Raw genomic sequence first — 16,692 nt, 5'->3', positions numbered from 1 at the left:
CCGACAGAAAAGCAAAGGCATCGATTACCATGCTAGTGCCATGGGTTATCTGGAATGAGCGCAACGCAAGAATGTTCAGGCAAAAGAGCGCACCTCCGCAAATCTTGCTCAGCATCATTGAAGACGAGGCAAACCTTTGGATCCAAGCAGGGGCAAAGAAACTAGGGTCATTTTTATTGCGAGAATAATTGTCATGTGTTGTAACAAACTCTCTCTCTCTTCCTTATTTAATATATGAGGCAAATCTTTTGCCTCCGTTTCAAAAAAACTTGTCTGCTGTTTACTACAGTAGGTGTATACTGATTCTTACTCCATTCAGGTATTTGGCGCTTCAATTACTAGTTCAGTCCACGCACCTTCATATATGCTAGTAATATCTACACGGAAGAATCGAGGCATCCAAATATCCAATCACAACGCTACGCAAAGAAAGAAAGAAAAAACGTGCCGCCGTACTTTCGTAGTACTATACTTGTGTACTTGGACACAATCACACGGTGTACCGATCATGCGTACTCCTCCTCGTCGTCCACCTCATCCCGGACGACGTCGTTGTCCTCATCCCGGTCGCGGTCGGCGTTGGCCTTCTCGCACTCGTCGATCCACTCGGCGTAGACGTCGACGGGCTCGGTGAGGGCGTGCGCCGTGGTGGAGTAGCTCTCGCTGCACGTGTTGCACGAGGCCTCGGCGACCAAGTGCTTGAGGTCGATCTTGCAGTCGATGCTGTTGGGGTGGTTGCAGAAGGGGCAGCAGAAGGACGTGTCCAGCTTCTCCGCCTTCTTCCGCGGCGCCGTCTTCCCGCGCGTCGACTTCCGCTTCCCCATCTAGTAGTCGATCCGAGGCGGAGCGCGAGCTAGGCGAGAGGATGCGCGGGGTGGAGGTTTGTGGACTTGGGGTGCACCGGGCAGAGCGCGCCGCCGCGTTCTGGGCGTAAGCTTTATATACCGGTGTGTCGTGGCCAGACTTGTTTCTCTCTTGCTCCGCGAGTCCCGGTGGCTGTACAATACAGCGATCTTGCCTGTTGCCGGTTGCCGTGTCGGCCTGCATCGATGTTCATGGCCCAAACAGGCCCGTTCTGAGAATTTGCCCAAAGGTCTTATAACCATATCATAGGCCTTGTTACTACGAAAATGCTATTTCTCGCCTGCTGCGAGTCGTAATTAGTCCTGCCCACAGCGCCGCGCCACTGGGACAGCCCAATACTAGAGCTGCTCGGAAGTTTCTCTCCCTGTTTTGTAACGCTTTTTTGCATCGGTTTCTCTCTTTTTTTTCTTCAGCTTTCCATATCTAATTATTTTCAACACGTGTCTATTTTTCATACATATTATACATTTTTACGTACATATTTTTACTTATTTTTCATGTTACACATGTTTCGAATACATGCTTAATATTTTCTAAATATATGTTTTGATTTCTACTTTTTGTCATACATATTGTATGCTTTTCGTATATATCTAAAATATTTTTTTATACATTTAACATTTATTAAAACACATTGCTAATATTTTTTCAAATATGTGTTCAAATATTTCAAATACACACTGAAACATTTTTTCAAAAGACATGAACCATTAGTATAAACTATGTGAACATTGTTTTACATTGTATAAACATTTTCCTTAAAAGTCACAAATATGTGTTGTTGTTACAAACATATTTTTGAAATTTGTGAACATTTGTTAAATGAAAAATACATTTTCAATGGTAAGGAATGTGTTTTCAGTTAAACGAATATTATTTACACTGTGTAACCTTTTGAGAAAATGTCACATATATTTTTCAAACGCGTGAATTTTTTTAGTTGCCAAATGTATTGTTTTTATTTTACAAAATTTTTCTAAAGTAAAGCAAGCTTTTTTAATAGTGCGTGTATGTTTTTAATTATGCGATGAGCACTTAAATGAAACTAATTAAATTATTTCTCTGTAATATAGGTATTTAATATATTTTTTAATATAAACAAAACTAAAGAAAGATAAAAGAAAATAGACGTGACATTAGCGTGACGAAACCACATGGCCAGTGGGAACGCTCCCTACAGGGGAGCCGAGCTATTGTCTCGCATAAAGCGATACATAGCCGAAGTACAATCAAAATTTCCTTGCACCTGTCAAAAACGATTTATTTCTGTATGTATGGAGGTCGCTCCTGATTTTATTTATGGAACAACAAGAACATCAAGAAATTGCGGCCCTAACTTGGTGATGTCATTGATTAATACACGCAGCTTGCTCCATAGTTGAACGAAGCCATCAAAGCAAATCAAAATGCGAGTACTTCAATTTTGGCTTTTGAAGAGGGCCAAGCCCATATATTAAAATTGTTGGATCATTACAAGACTTCCTTACAAAATAAGAAAATAGCACATATGTTCTTATGTTTATCGGTGTTGTCTTCTTCTTACACTCATTGGTGGTGCACCGTGAGCAAAACTCGATGTCGCCTCTACATCACTGAGACACACTCGGAGCCCGGGTAACGTTGACAATGACCTCAGGATCAAATCGCCATCAAGGAGAAGAAGGTGAGGAGGCTAAAAAATCATCACAGATCCGACCAGACAGAATTGTGAATGCCTTACATCACTAGGTTCTCGATGAAGCCAAACCTTTTGTGCATTGTTGAAAAGAGAGGAAGCCAGAAGATCAAAGCAGGAGCCACCATTCACTACAAAAAATATGTAAACTTGTGACCCTCACTATTGGTCGCTGAAAGGTCATAGTTTTTCATTTGTGACCTTTTTGTGACCAAAAATAGAAGGTCAAAAGTCGGCGGTCGTAAACTGAAATTAACGACCTTTTCTGTGAGAAGGTCGTAGACGTTTACGACCAAAATAGAAGGTCGTTGAACCCATGATCTTTTGTTTTGGTCACTGTCTGTCTGCCCAGACCACGTCGGATCCGACGTGGCAATCCGACATGGCAAAATTATGACCAATTGAAAAGGTCACTGACAAGATTCAGCCCGATTCGATTAGATGTTTTACATGGGCCAAGCCCAACAATTCAGCCTTTTTAATGTATTTTTTTCCTGTGCTTTTATTAGCTACATGGGTCTGGCCCAACAATTCAGCCTTATTGATTTCTTTGTGTGGCCCTTTTAACAGCAGATTTTCTTTTTGATCATGTATTTTTCTAGGCCATTTCTTTGCTGGGCCTCTCATGTTTTTCCCTCAAAAATAATTGTCCAATATAACTTGGGCCTAGCCCAGTTCCGAAAAAATTGATCCAATCCAAAAAAAATACTATGCCATTGACATTACAACACATCACACCACAAGCTATCTTGGGCAACATGCAATATTATTATATTACAACCATTCATCCAGCAATACTATTTGTGGCTGGCTGGCTGAGCTACTAATGTCTGAATGCGGGCTAACTAAGTTTTTACAAAAGGTGAATCAGAAACCTAACGCTACTGCATTTGCATGGCGCTGCTGAAATACTCCAGGATCGTGAAAAAAAATAGAACTAGCCTATCTGGTACTTCACAGCAACCAAACATGTAATCTGCTTAATGGAAAGATTTCTTCTCCAAGTCCTGCTTCTCCCTTAGCAATGACAGGCTGATGCAAAACATCTGAGCATTCAAAAGAGAACAAAAGGTATGTCACTGATAGAATACAGAGTACTTTTAAAATAAAAAGTAAAGATACACCAGTATATTATCATTCTACTTATTATTATTATTAACCATATCATTCTACTTATCCATAATATGGCTATTCATCAAAATTGGGAATTGAATTGGCACATATGACAAACTTAGCAGCAAACGAGCATGGAATGTTTCACATACACGACAAGGTTTAAAAACCATCATTCAAAGTTACAGCAGATCAAAGTTCCATTTGAGTATATGGAATAACATTCATATTCAATCAATAGTACCTATTAAACTACCTGGTGCATGATTGAATTAAACAGATACTAGCTATTCATCTTGCCATCTGCTGTAACAGAGCAACTATGTCAAAGTTAATTATGTGTATGTCACATGATACATGCATCAGGCATAAGGACATCAAGCATCAGGCCCATATCTGTTCAGCAAGACAGAGTACATACCTTTGTGTCGATGCAATGGATGGGACTGCAGTTGAACATATGGTCCGCATCATCGTTGACGCTGGACGTCGCATATACTTGTCCATTTAGAAGTATGCCATGAAAAATGTTACACAAGCAAGTATTAGCATAAAGTAGAGCTTCTACAGTACATGCAAGCTTTAGATACGAAGGACCAAGCAAACTATTCTGGAAAATATCTAAAGTTATAGAAAAGCATGTATTGGTCTAAGAGACTAATATAGTAAGTTCATTGACTGACTCACATGAGATTGACATTCACAAGCTATTTGCATTTTTATTTAGAACTGCGTCACACCATTTACATTACTAGTTATGTATTGACATACTTATCTAAAAGAACATATATATATATAAACATATGAATTTTATTTCCGGATACCAACACAGAAGTACTAAAAAAACAAGACTAAACATTAGTAGAAGGTAACAAGAGCTCATTACACAAGTTTTGCTAGCAATTAGGGGACCCTGGTTCCTATACTGACCATATTTGGGTATATCCTACCCTACCAGTGGCTAAATAATGCAACTTCATGACTGTCATGTTGTACTAGACCTCATGTTGTACTAGACTTGCAGCGCGCCTTGCCGCGCGGAGCCCGGTCCTAACGATTGTGCCTAGGCATGTGTATCGAATAGGCAAGCTTAGCATGTTTTGTTGACAATGTATCACCTAAAAGGCTTGTACTGCCAGAGTGATTACCAGCAGCAGCAGCGAGGAACGGAAGCAGAGTAGCAAAGCAATGCTTATGGAGAACTCGGCATGCATGCAGAGTGACACAAACTCATCATCACACGATATTAATACTGTGAACTCCACACTTACTCAGACACTAGTGATTACCAGCACCAGCAATGATGAACGAAAGCTAATAGTATGGGCATGCAGAGTGACACAAACTCAACATCAGACAATATGAATACTGTAAACCCCAAACTCACTCGGACAATGCAATGTTTTGAAGCAAGCTCTATGCAGAGTAATGCAAACTTATGGGACAAATGAGTAACACACAAAATGGCAAGCACAGGTGCACTGACAGTGGTAGCTACTGTCAGGTTCAACAGGACACACTTAGACACACTTATTATTAATGTTGGTAGAACAGAGCAGTGGTGCTGCAGCAATGGCGTGGGATGGCACGGGCAGGCAGGCAGACATGCCGGCGCGTGCATGGCAAAAAAGAAATACCAGGGGCCTGGACCTCATGGCATGCCAGAAAAGGAGCATGTAGGAGTCACAGGTCCGAGGGGTTAGGGTACAGGAGAAGCTGAGGCAGGAACACCTCAAAGATATTCACAAGGTCTGCAGCAACAGCAGGACAACAGCAAAAATGTGATGCTTCAGTTAGTAAAAATCCTCAAAGTCAAGACTAGTAAACTAGTTCTGATATATCGATTTGTAAGGGTAAGCTTCTGTAAGTTCAACCCTGACCTTCCACGCACCACCCTGGTAAATACCTGCAGCAAGGAAACAGAGGAAGCCTACCAATTAGGCACCAAATGAATTTTTAAGTTCTAGAGAGCAGATTGAAGGATCAAATTTGTTTAAAATTATTGTGTAATCTGTATGTACAGACTCTAAGTGTATGCTAATGCAGCATCATTCCCTTCCACTAGTAAGTACTCCACGGTGGGGAAGAGAAAACTTGACAGCTGAACAGACAAGCGCTAGTAGTAGTACGACAATGTGTACTGAACTTGCACGAATAAATTAATGAGTGAAAGCATGAGTGACAGCCAAAGGGCATCCTCCTAAATCATAAGCACGGGAAACACGGATTGATGGGCGCCCATGCCATGCGATCCATCCCAAACGAATTTACCTGGGACACGAATCGAACTATGGACAGCAACCTACCACCTAGGACTCTACCGACCGCAATCAGACGGGAAACACACGCGCAATTGGGTACGGGGAGGGGGGCGGGGAGGGGAGGGGATGCTTACTGAGGATTGCGGCGAGGCGGACGACGACATCGGGCGGCGGGACGATGCCGGGGGCGGAGGCGGCGAAGACTTCGCGGCTGGTGTCGAAGAGGCGTTGCATCGGCGTGGGCGGCGCTGGGACCGGGGCGGGCACCGCGGGGGCCGCCGCGACGTTGGCGTTGGCCTTGGCGGAGGAGGACTTCATGTGGCGGCGGCGGTTCCTGCGGGAGGAGGCAGTGTCGCGCCCGCGGGGTCCTGCGCCACCGGCATGGTCGTCGGGGGAGGGCGGATATCGGCTCCTCGTCGGCGCAGAGGAATCCGCCCGGAGAGAAGCCAAAACCATGGCCGCGGTGGATGAGAGCGGGTGAGGGAGAGAAGGTGGGGGTAGGTGAGGGGAGGGGGATGGTGGTGGGGCGTCGGCGGCGGTGAAGAGAGCAGATTTTGGGAGCGAGGCCGCCGATGGGTGGGTGAGAGCGCCTGCGGGGTGGGGAGCAGGAGATTTGGATGGGGAAGGAGGGGGCGGCGACGAAGGGACGCCGTCGTCGATCTGGATCTGGGAGAGGGGGCGACGGGTGTGTTCTCGGGGAGAAGGGTGAGAGATGCGACCGCGGGCTGCTAAGGTTTGGGTTGGCCTGCTGAGAGGTGAGTGAGAGACGTTGGATCCGCTTGGTGTGAACGGTTCAGACCAGATAGAGTGGGGTGATCCGTGAGAAGTGTTTCGATTGGTCCGAGAATCTGTGATTTAAAATAATTTCTAAGTACTAGAGATAGAGCTATGTTGTGAAGCAGCTATCAAAAATATTTTGCAAAGGGGTATCACATCAATTTTCACTCAAGTTAGACCACATTTTATGAATGAGCACTAATTTGTATGCATTTCTGATCTTTGTACTTATTTTTAATCGTTTTTTGAGTGTCCAAAATGAGTTTTTTGTGAAGGACCTACCAAATAATTGTTACAAAATTGGACCAAATCAATTTATAAAATACTAGGCCATGTTTAATGCACAATTGACCAAATGGTTGGGTGTCAAAAGTTTTGATCCACCTCTCGTTAAAAAGACAAATTTCTGCTGATTCAGGAGGAAGCGGGTCAAATTTGAACTATAGCTGCCTCATAGTTTTCTCTTTAGTTTTTTAAAAAAATATTTTTAGGTACATAGGTATCTATTTAATCAGAGAAATATCAAAAGTTTTCCAAGATTCAACCATTAGCTAGGAACGGTCAAGCCCGCCGTTTTTACTGTATTTTGAAACGGGTATAAACAATTCAAAAAAAATCAAAAAATTGGAAAAACTTCGCATTGTGTCATTATATGTGATCAAATTACCAGGAAAAATAATAAACTTGTAATACGAAAATTATTTTTAAAAAGTGTTCTCAGAAATGAGCTATCGTGCGTGAAGATTCATGGTTTTCAAGCCAAATGATCAATCTTATGGCCACATTCATGGCATAGTTTGTTCAAATGATCTCATATTGTGCATAAGGGTGCATCTTAGAATGACAAACAGTGTTGCCTAAGGAAGTTATCATTTTCTTTACACGAAAAAATCATTTTCCATTTTTGAGTGCCCAAAATGAGTTTTTTTGTGAAGGACCTACCAAATATTTGTTGCAAAATTGTACCAAATTAATTTTCTAAAATACTAGGGCATATTTAATGCACAATTGACCAAATGGTTGGGTGTCAAAAGTTTTGATCCACCTCTTGTGAAAAGGATAAATTTCTGCCGATTCAGTAGGAAGCGGGTCAAATTTGAACTGATGTTGCCTCATAGTTTGCTCTTTATTTTTTCCAAAAATTATTTCTAGGTATATAAGTATCTATTTAATCAGAGAAACATCAAAAGTTTTCCAAGATTGAACCACTAGCTAGGAATGGTCAAGCCCGCCGTTTTGACCGCATTTTGAAATGGGCATAAAAAATTTAAAAAAATGAAAAAATTGGAAAACCTTCGCATTGTGTCATTATATGTGACCAAGTTACCAGGAAAAATAATAACTTGTAATACAAAGATTATTTTAAAAAAGTGTTCTTAGAAATAAGCTATCATGCGTGAAGATTCATGGCTTTCAAGCCAAATGATCAATCTTATGGTCACATTCATGGCATAGTTTATTCAAATGATCTCATATTATGCACAAGGGTGCATATTGGAATGACAAACAATGTTGCCTAAGGAAGTTATAATTTTCTTTGCACGAAAAAATTATTTTCCATTTTTTGAGTGCCTGAAATGAGTTTTTTTGTGAATGACCTACCATATATTTGTTGCAAAAGTGGACCTAATCAATTTTATAAAATACTAGGCCATATTTAGTGCACAATTGACAAAATGGTTGGGTTTCAAAAGTTTTGATCCACCTCTGGTGAAAAAGACAATTTTCTGCTGATTCAGGAGGAAGCGAGTCAAATTTGAACTGCAGCTACCTTATTGTTTGCTCTTTATTTTTCCCAAAAATCATTTATAATTACATAAGTATGTATGTAAGCATAAATACATGGTTTGGTGGCGATACGTAAGTTTTGGATGGTGGCCCAGGGCCCCAACTCCAAAGCGCGTAAACTCGCATGCCCGCTGCGTGGTCACCGCGTGACCTTGTTGTTGACATGTGTTCTGGGAGGCCTAGACATGTCTAGTGAGTTGGGCACTCCCCAGATAGGTGCTAGGAAGAAAATTACAACAGAAGAATCTCACGAGGAGACCGACCTATGCTCAAAGATGAATTAGTAGACAAGTGTTTGATTAGCGGTACGGGAAATGCACATGGCCAATGGGCGTGAGTTTTGACTGAGGATGATCATATACTAAGAGTAATGTATTCACAAATTTTTAGCTCAAAAGGAGGATCCTAGGTGGTACTTTCTTTGCAAAGTACCACACTGGAAAAAAATATAAATGTTGAAGCTGGGCTCAAAATAATGAATGGATTGAGCTGAAATTTGGTGGAGGATGGTTATTTGGGCATAGGAAAGCACTGTAGAAAATTGATACCATTTGGACGTGCCAAAGTGGTACTTCCTTCATAATGCTCTTCTCTGGACAGAAACTTGAGAAAATTAGCGAGAGAAATTGGATGAATGAAATGAGCTCAAATTTGATGTAGGTAAGTTACATAGGTATGATCATGCTCTTGTAAATTTTCAAATCATTTGGGTAAGCCTAACTAGTACTTACTTCACAAAGCTTCTCTCAAGGTAGAAACTTTGGAAATTTCCTGAGAAAGATTTACTAGGAAAATGGACTGAATATTATCATGTGGCGATTATTTGGGTATGGAAGAATGCCCAAAAAGTTTGAGGGTAATAGGAGGGGTCCAGATAACACTTGCTTTGCAATATGCCAATCTGGCCATAAAATATAAATTGAACCTGGGCTCACATAGCTGATTTAAATGAGCTGCAATTTAGAGGAGGGTGATAATTTGGGAATATGAAGGAATTATATAAATTTCATGTCATTTGGATATATAAAAAAGGTACTTCCTTCACAATGCTTCTAGGTGGACAAAAACTTTGGAAATTTGCCGAGGAAGATTTTCTAGCAAAATGGAGCTAAATTTTGTCATGAGGCAATGATTTGAATAGAAAAAAGTACCCAAAAATTTCGAGGGCAATCAAGAATATATAAATAGCACTTCCTTCATAAAGTGTTGTTGTGAACAAAATAGGAAAATGAATATTTTTAAATTATTTTTGAACTATAAAAGGAAGGTTTTTTACATATTTGACGAAGATATGACCCAAAGAATTTATGAGATTTTTTTGGAAATTTTGGGAATGACAAAAATATAGGTTGTTTCACAACCTAGGGCAAAAACTGCCACATGGACATGACACATAGGCAAAACTGATGAGGCGGCGCCTAGTCATAGCAACCCACCACAATTTACAAGGTTATGACCATAAATATTGGTCATGATCAGCTAGAAATAAGGCAGCGGACCAGTGCTATCTGCTTTATGACCATTTCGTGTAAGGAAATTATGACCTTTCTGACCAAAATGGTCGTTATAGTTTAGGGTTTGGAGCCCCCTGAACAGCTTTTGACCAATTGATCTCAAATGGTCATAGATCTATAACCAATTCTTCCAGGGTCACTGACAGAAGGTCACTAGTTGACATATTTCTTGTAGTGTTGTCCGCTCCATTGAACAATGTTGTTAAAGACCACCTAGACATAAAAAGAAAGCCCAAAATATGACCTCGACTGAAGCTCCACACGCCCTCCATTGATGCCAAATAACATTATCAGAATGAGGGTAGACAGGGATATTTTATTCCTCATTGCCGATGGCACCATCACCTCACTACCGCCATCCATATACCTAGCTACGCTGCCCTAAGACTATATAGCCACCCAGACTAGAGTTCCCCCACCTCACTGGCGCTGAAATGCACCCGAAGGTGAGGGTGGACAGACAACTAGGAAAGCTCTTAGAAGGAACCCTAGTGAGTATAAACTTTAGTCGATAAAACATCAGCTTAATTGCCTTCCAAACCCTAGTCTCTCGCTCTACGCAAGTTCTAAAGTGCAACTTCCAACTGCCACCGGGTGGTAAACTAAGTAGGGAAAGAATAAGTAGTTTTCTAATTCTCGGTGGACTAAGAATTAATTAAATTTCAGTCTTCATGAAAGTTTTAATATTTTTCTAAGCTCTATAAAAGTAGACACTACAATTCTTATCTTTTATATGTGATGAATATATTTTTTGGCAGAAAGGCATAGGGTCATATATGAAGTATTACAAATCCTTACAAATACACCCTTAAAAAACTAAATTACATCCACATCCTTAGGGGTATCAAAATCATCTTCCTCCTATATCCACCAGCAGTGCGATGTGAGCAAAGTTTGTTGCTGCCACCGGGCCTCCGTATCAGCGGAGCAAACTTGTTTAAACCCACCGGGAAATCGTTGATGTAGATCAGAACACGGTGGCAACCATGAGTGTCGGTCCTATCCGGACAGATTCACCGAAGACCAAGACCGACCGGATTCCGAAAGACCCATTGGAGACACACCACCACACGTGCTAAACACACCAATGGAACAAGGATAGGGCAGGGAGGACATCATTCCTACACGCAGGGGCAGAGCTACAGGCAACCACGCCCTTGTCCAGAGGGAAAAAATGGACCAATAACACTTACCTGTTGGAACGAGCGCAGACACAACACGCCCTTGTCCAGATCGAGGCAAGGACTACATCGAGCAGGACCAGGCAACCACCCGCCTTGTCTCGACTCCCGAGTCGTGACGCCAGACACCCTCGACATAGCCGGCTTGCCGCTCTCGCGTGTCACCGGCCGACGCCCAGCCGTCGAGGAGGATCCCTTCTCCGCCCAGTGCCCCAGTGCCCAAGTTTGGCGGCAGCAACATAGTCTTTTCTCATTTGAGGTATGAACTACCCAATTTAAAATTAAGGTATGAACTGCGCAATTTCTTATTGAGGGTTTATTTTTTATGTGCTATGCTATCCAGTAGATGAACCCAACACATGCATAATTTTGCACATCATTTTTGGCCCAAATAACATCAACTGAGAATTTTAGTGTGTTTGTAGGATCATATTGATTTATTTTTATGTGATATTGGTAATTAGTTAAAACGTTCACATGTCATATTTTTTATGATTTTTTTTGAGAGGGCGGACCCCCTGCTAGCTCCACCACTGCCTACACGAGGACAACCCGCCGCCCCAAACAAAACACAAAGGCTATCTCTGCTCCACCAAGCTCTCCATATCAGAACCTATCTGCCATCACAGGTGCAGCATGGGCTTTGCTCGGTGAGCGCTCTAGCGACGGCAAGAGCGGCGGTAAATGGATTGGCGGCTAGGGTTTCTAGCCGCTTTGTGAGACCTCCTAGCAACGATTCGGGCGTAGATATGTACGTATTTTTAGCACGATGAACTTTTCTTATGTATTCCTCCCGTTCCATATTAGTTGTCCTAGTTCAACTTTGTACTAAGCCATAATTAATGTGGAACGGAGTGAGTATTATATATGAACAAATTTATATAAGTGAGAATTTGACGGCGCCAGCAGCGCGTGTATCGCTTTTATTCTCAGCTTGATCACAAGTTTTCTGAGTCTGACTCTGTTTCCATGCGGCGACGCATAAGCTTCGGCGGCTTCAGCCTAGGATCGGAGGGGTGCAATAGGGTCCTCTGAGCAATGCGCCGGCGATCACCTTGTTCACCTCCTCCGTTGGGTGGATGCCGTCCCAGCTCATCCGCGTCGACGGGTCGCTGCACGCGGTGGTGGCCCCCTCCATACCGCACCTCGCGGTGACGTCGAAGTTGTACTTCCCCCCTCCCGCCCCGCAGCACGCCTCGAATGGCTTGGTAAACCCTAGGGACCAATCGACATAAGATCACACAACCAACCCAATAAGATCGATAGATTTCTCCACGATTTCACAAGAATACGAAGGAAACTTGCCGAACTTCTCTGGCTCCTGGACCATCCGATACACGAGGCCGTAGTAGTCCGCGTACATGATCCTCGTCGAGTTGTGGTGCTTCCGCTGGAGGGCGTCCACCTGCTTCCGGAGCAGCGAGTTGTGGTACTCGGTCAGGCGGTTGTAGGGCTTGAGGCAGCCGGTGTTGTCGAAGTCGGTCTCGCTGGCGGCGTCGCCGAAGAGGGACAGGAAGATCGGGAGGCAGCCCGTCGGGAATATGCCCGGTACGACCACGTGCACGGCGCCAAGAGCAATCAGTTTCTGTGTACAAAAATGCATGGCGAAATCAGGTGTCAGTGGAGCAACTTAACTGGAGCATGTAACATTGCAGTTAATGGTACATACATACCTCAATGCCGTTAGCGATGGCACTGACGATCTTTGGGGTGTAGTTCATTGCCTGCTCTGGTGTCAAGCCAAGTTCAAGCAGCTGCACGTTGTAATCATTTCCGCCGTATCCACCGAACATGAACAACGATTTTCGCAGGTACACTTGGCAACCTACAGGCAGGAAGCGAGTTAATTTAGACTTCTTCATTGGCTTAAATTAAATTTGGACAGACATACTTATAAGTCGAACATTTCAAAGACAAAAGACCTAGGAAAATTGGAGTATGCGCTCACTTTGTTGTGTCCCGCATATGGAGGGCATCAACACTTTGAACCACTGGATCTGGGTGTCCAGTGAGCCATGGTTCCACACCGGATCTTCAATGCCGAGAGATTTGTAGAAGGAGAAGTTCATGGCCGTGCCGCCGGTGATGGCCATGCTTACGCCGCGCCGAAAATCTTGGCCTTTTGCTTTCGATGGTGGGACAAATGGGAGCCCAAGTGCTTGTGCTGGCAGTCAGGGACAATAAAAATATTTTTAAAAAAACTTTTGTCTGATCAGGTGATGTGCAAGTCAATCAAACACAGAAAATTCTCTCAACATGGTGGTCATACTCCCTCCGTCCCAAAATCCGGTGAGTAGACAGAGGGAGTACTTTTTTGTCAAGAATTGCTTGTTATAATAATTGTCTGCTTACAAGATGACAAGAATCATGACTTCAGTTCCTTCATTTTATATGTTGGCCAGAACAAATTCTTTTCTTGGGTTGTAAGGAAATACAATAATGTAGAAATATTTTTTGGTATTAGTTTCCAAATCTAGCACATCTCTTAGCTAGTGAAATTACAAGACGCACCTAATAAAAAATAATTTCTAAGTTTTTTAAACACTTCCAACCAAACCTTGTGAACCTTGTCCAAACTGTCTACTTCTAAGTAAAGTTGGTTATTGTTAGTTAGACTATATATATGCACCTCAGATCAATATTCATTTGGTCGAGAACTGTGCTGGTGCGCCCTAATTAATATATGCTGCATTGTTCTTTTTATAAGATGTCCGAATTTTTTCTAAGTCAAACTTTATACTCTGTATCTTTTACTAAATGTATATAGAAAATATCAACATCTACGTTGAGATGTGTATAGCTAGATCATCATGGAAAAATATGTATGCGTGCTCCGTGCTACTCCCTCTGTAACGAAATGTAACAAAACATAGAACGTTTATTTTAGCCAACTATACATCAAAAAATGTCTTATACTGCGTTACAGGGGGAGTACTTTTTTTAATAAAACAAACAGAATACTTTGGAAAACTCGCGTAGAAACGGATCACTTACCGATGAAGTCGACAACCACGCGGCCGTCACACCACCGGCAAGACGGCCTTCCGAAGTAGGTCTCGCCGTACGGCGGGTGGGTGCAGGTCAGCACATCGAGCTCCGTCTTGTTGCTGCTGGCGGCGCATATGTTGCCGGTCTCATCCATCGAATCACCGAAGGTGAACATGGCGTTGTATTTCTTCAGCGCCCCCACCGTCGACGATGTAGTGCCGCTGCCGTCATCACTGGCCATCGCCGTGATCAGTTGGATGACTAAGGAAGCCACGAGCACCCACGAGCGTAAATAGAAGCTCGGGACCTTCATGGCTGGCTCAATATATTGAAGCACTTGAAAAGATCTCGCTTGGTGATCTAATGGTGGCGAGGTTGGCCAATATATATATAGACACACTGCTCGTTGGTAACTGCTGAGTAAATAGATGAACACTTGGGCATCAGTTGAGTCATAAGGGTCGTTGGATTTCAACATATTTGCTCGCGTTTGCTATGCTCTCAACAATAGTATTAATGGAAGTCTTGGCATTTGGAGGACTCGAAGGTAGAGCTGAGCGATCATATAAAGTGTAAGACGTACACTATGTTACACAAATAGTACACTATATCATTCTTTTGTTTTTTAAAAAATATATCACAAATAGTACACTATATCATTAGTTTTCTAAGAAACAGTCACAATTACTTATTTCTTGTCTCAGAATCCACGCTTGAGGACTAGGTCACCCAGCTCGAAGTTGCAAGATGGATGACCTTCCGAGGGTTGTTGGTAACAGGGGAAATTTTTTCGCTCGGCATTCCGATCAAAAATTGTTTTGTTACCAGGGAAAACTTCCGTCCACTTTTCAGACGAAACTCATGAAGCTAATGAATTTTAGTAGGAAACGAGAAAAGATAATCTCAGTAAAAAAAAGGTCAAATTTGAAAAGGTCAAACGAGAAGCAGGTGGCAATCAAGTTGGGGCCCATTGTCAATGGTGAGCTCTTGTTGGATGTAGTGCACGTAGATCAAGGTCTTCCACACTAACTTTTACACTACCATCGATGTAATCTTTGTAAGTTGTTCAATCTTGATCCACTTAGAGTTATTTGGCCAAAAAAAAGATCCACTTGGAGAGTTAGTCGATGGTACTACCACATACTTGTGCCATTGATCTTCACGTCGATGGGCCCCATCAGGTATAACCCCCGCTGCAATAGTGGCTAGGTGGGGTGAATTGCTGGCATAAGATATATAGCTCGGTTCCATCTAGGACTGGGCGTTCGGTTCCCCCGAACCGAACAGTGCGGTTCTTTGGTCTCTATATGAGTTCGGTTTTGAGAAATCAATGACCGATCAGTTAATAAAATAATGTCAAACCGAGGCTTTGGTGCACCGAGAAGTCGGTTTGGTCATCGGGTTTGATCGAACAGAACCGATGTGTACAATTATATAATAGAAAAAAGCCAGCAGCAGCAGGAATCTCTGTGATATGTGACTGAACGTGCTGACAGTACAATACTCAATGCATGTAGTATTGTATGCATGTTAAAAGCTAGCCTCCACGCCAACATAAGAAAGGACGCGTCTAGTGGGCGGCTGGGTGCCCGCTGAGTAGCCTGCCTTTTTGTCAAATAGTAGTTTATCTAATTATTTTTTGGCTAAAAAACACTACTAATTAATCATCCTTTATGTGGTCTTTTTTTCAACGCCTGCATGCTGCTGCACTAATGTTTCTCATATTCATCACTTGTGCATTAATTTTTGGTTTTTAAAATTATAAAAGACATATCTTCTAAACCACGTGTCAAAATTCAGATTCGTTTTCACCGTTGAAACCATCGCGACGTGCTCTTCAAAAGTAGATCTCGCATGGGCATGTTTCGACGAACTAGTCTTCCTGCCAACTAAACATCAGTATGTGTGCAACTAAACTATATTGCCGCGCCAACTAAGCACATGTGTGTGTCAATAGTCCTGCCAACTAAATATCAATGTATGTGCAACTAGATCACATTGCCGCACCAACTGAACATATGTGTGTGTCAATAATCCTGTCAACTAAACACCAATGTGTGTGCAACTATACTATATTGTCCCGCCAACTAAGTATATATGTGTGTAACTAGTCCTGCAAACTAAATATCAATGTATGTGTAACTAGACTACATTGCCGCGTCAATTGCGCATATGTGTGTGCAACTAGTGTCCTGCCAACTAAACATCAATGTGTGTGTAACTAGACTATATTACAAGCCAACTAAGCATACGCGTGTGCAACTAGTCTTCCTGCCAACTAAACATCAATATGTGTGCAACTAGACTACATTACAAGCCAATTTAACATCTGTGTGTGTGCAACTAGACTATATTATAAACCGACTAAGCATATGTGTGTGCAACTAGTCTTTTTATCAACTAAATATCAATGTGTGTGCAACTAGACTACATTATAAGCCAACTAAATATTAATATGTGCATAACTAGACTATTATCTCTGCCGAACGGAGTCCTTCCAGCCTCAGCTCCGAGAAAAGGGGGGAGGAGGA

General features: G+C 42.4%; 3 protein-coding genes across 4 annotated transcripts; all 3 read right to left on the bottom strand.

Moving 5' to 3' along the window:
* Positions 1-506: 506 nt before the first annotated feature.
* Positions 507-824, bottom strand: LOC125518378 (transcription elongation factor 1 homolog). The gene has a single exon (XM_048683244.1). It carries the CDS (start codon positions 822-824, stop codon positions 507-509), a length of 318 nt encoding a protein of 105 aa, XP_048539201.1.
* Positions 825-3,118: 2,294 nt separating this feature from the next.
* On the bottom strand, positions 3,119-6,604 carry LOC125525681. The gene is made up of 3 exons (XM_048690682.1): positions 6,048-6,604; positions 4,074-5,558; positions 3,119-3,585 (listed from the first exon to the last, which is right to left on the bottom strand). The coding sequence occupies exons 1-2, from the start codon at positions 6,367-6,369 to the stop codon at positions 5,479-5,481; spliced, it is 402 nt and encodes a 133-aa protein (XP_048546639.1). The 5' UTR covers positions 6,370-6,604; the 3' UTR covers positions 3,119-3,585; positions 4,074-5,478.
* Positions 6,605-11,943: 5,339 nt separating this feature from the next.
* Positions 11,944-14,509, bottom strand: LOC125525000 (GDSL esterase/lipase At5g45910-like). Of its 2 annotated transcripts, none has more exons than XM_048690027.1 (5): positions 14,168-14,509; positions 13,122-13,337; positions 12,847-12,998; positions 12,479-12,758; positions 11,944-12,388 (listed from the first exon to the last, which is right to left on the bottom strand). In XM_048690027.1, the coding sequence occupies exons 1-5, from the start codon at positions 14,472-14,474 to the stop codon at positions 12,171-12,173; spliced, it is 1,173 nt and encodes a 390-aa protein (XP_048545984.1). In that variant the 5' UTR covers positions 14,475-14,509; the 3' UTR covers positions 11,944-12,170. The 2 variants fall into 2 exon arrangements, with proteins under 2 accessions (XP_048545984.1, XP_048545983.1); XM_048690026.1 differs by having other exon boundaries at positions 12,484-12,758.
* Positions 14,510-16,692: the final 2,183 nt, after the last annotated feature.

Source organism: Triticum urartu, chromosome 7 (assembly GCF_003073215.2).
Source record: "Triticum urartu cultivar G1812 chromosome 7, Tu2.1, whole genome shotgun sequence".
Lineage (NCBI taxonomy): Eukaryota > Viridiplantae > Streptophyta > Magnoliopsida > Poales > Poaceae > Triticum > Triticum urartu.
The sequence above is the reverse complement of the archived record's forward strand: the minus strand, read 5'-3'. Positions and strand labels throughout refer to the sequence as shown.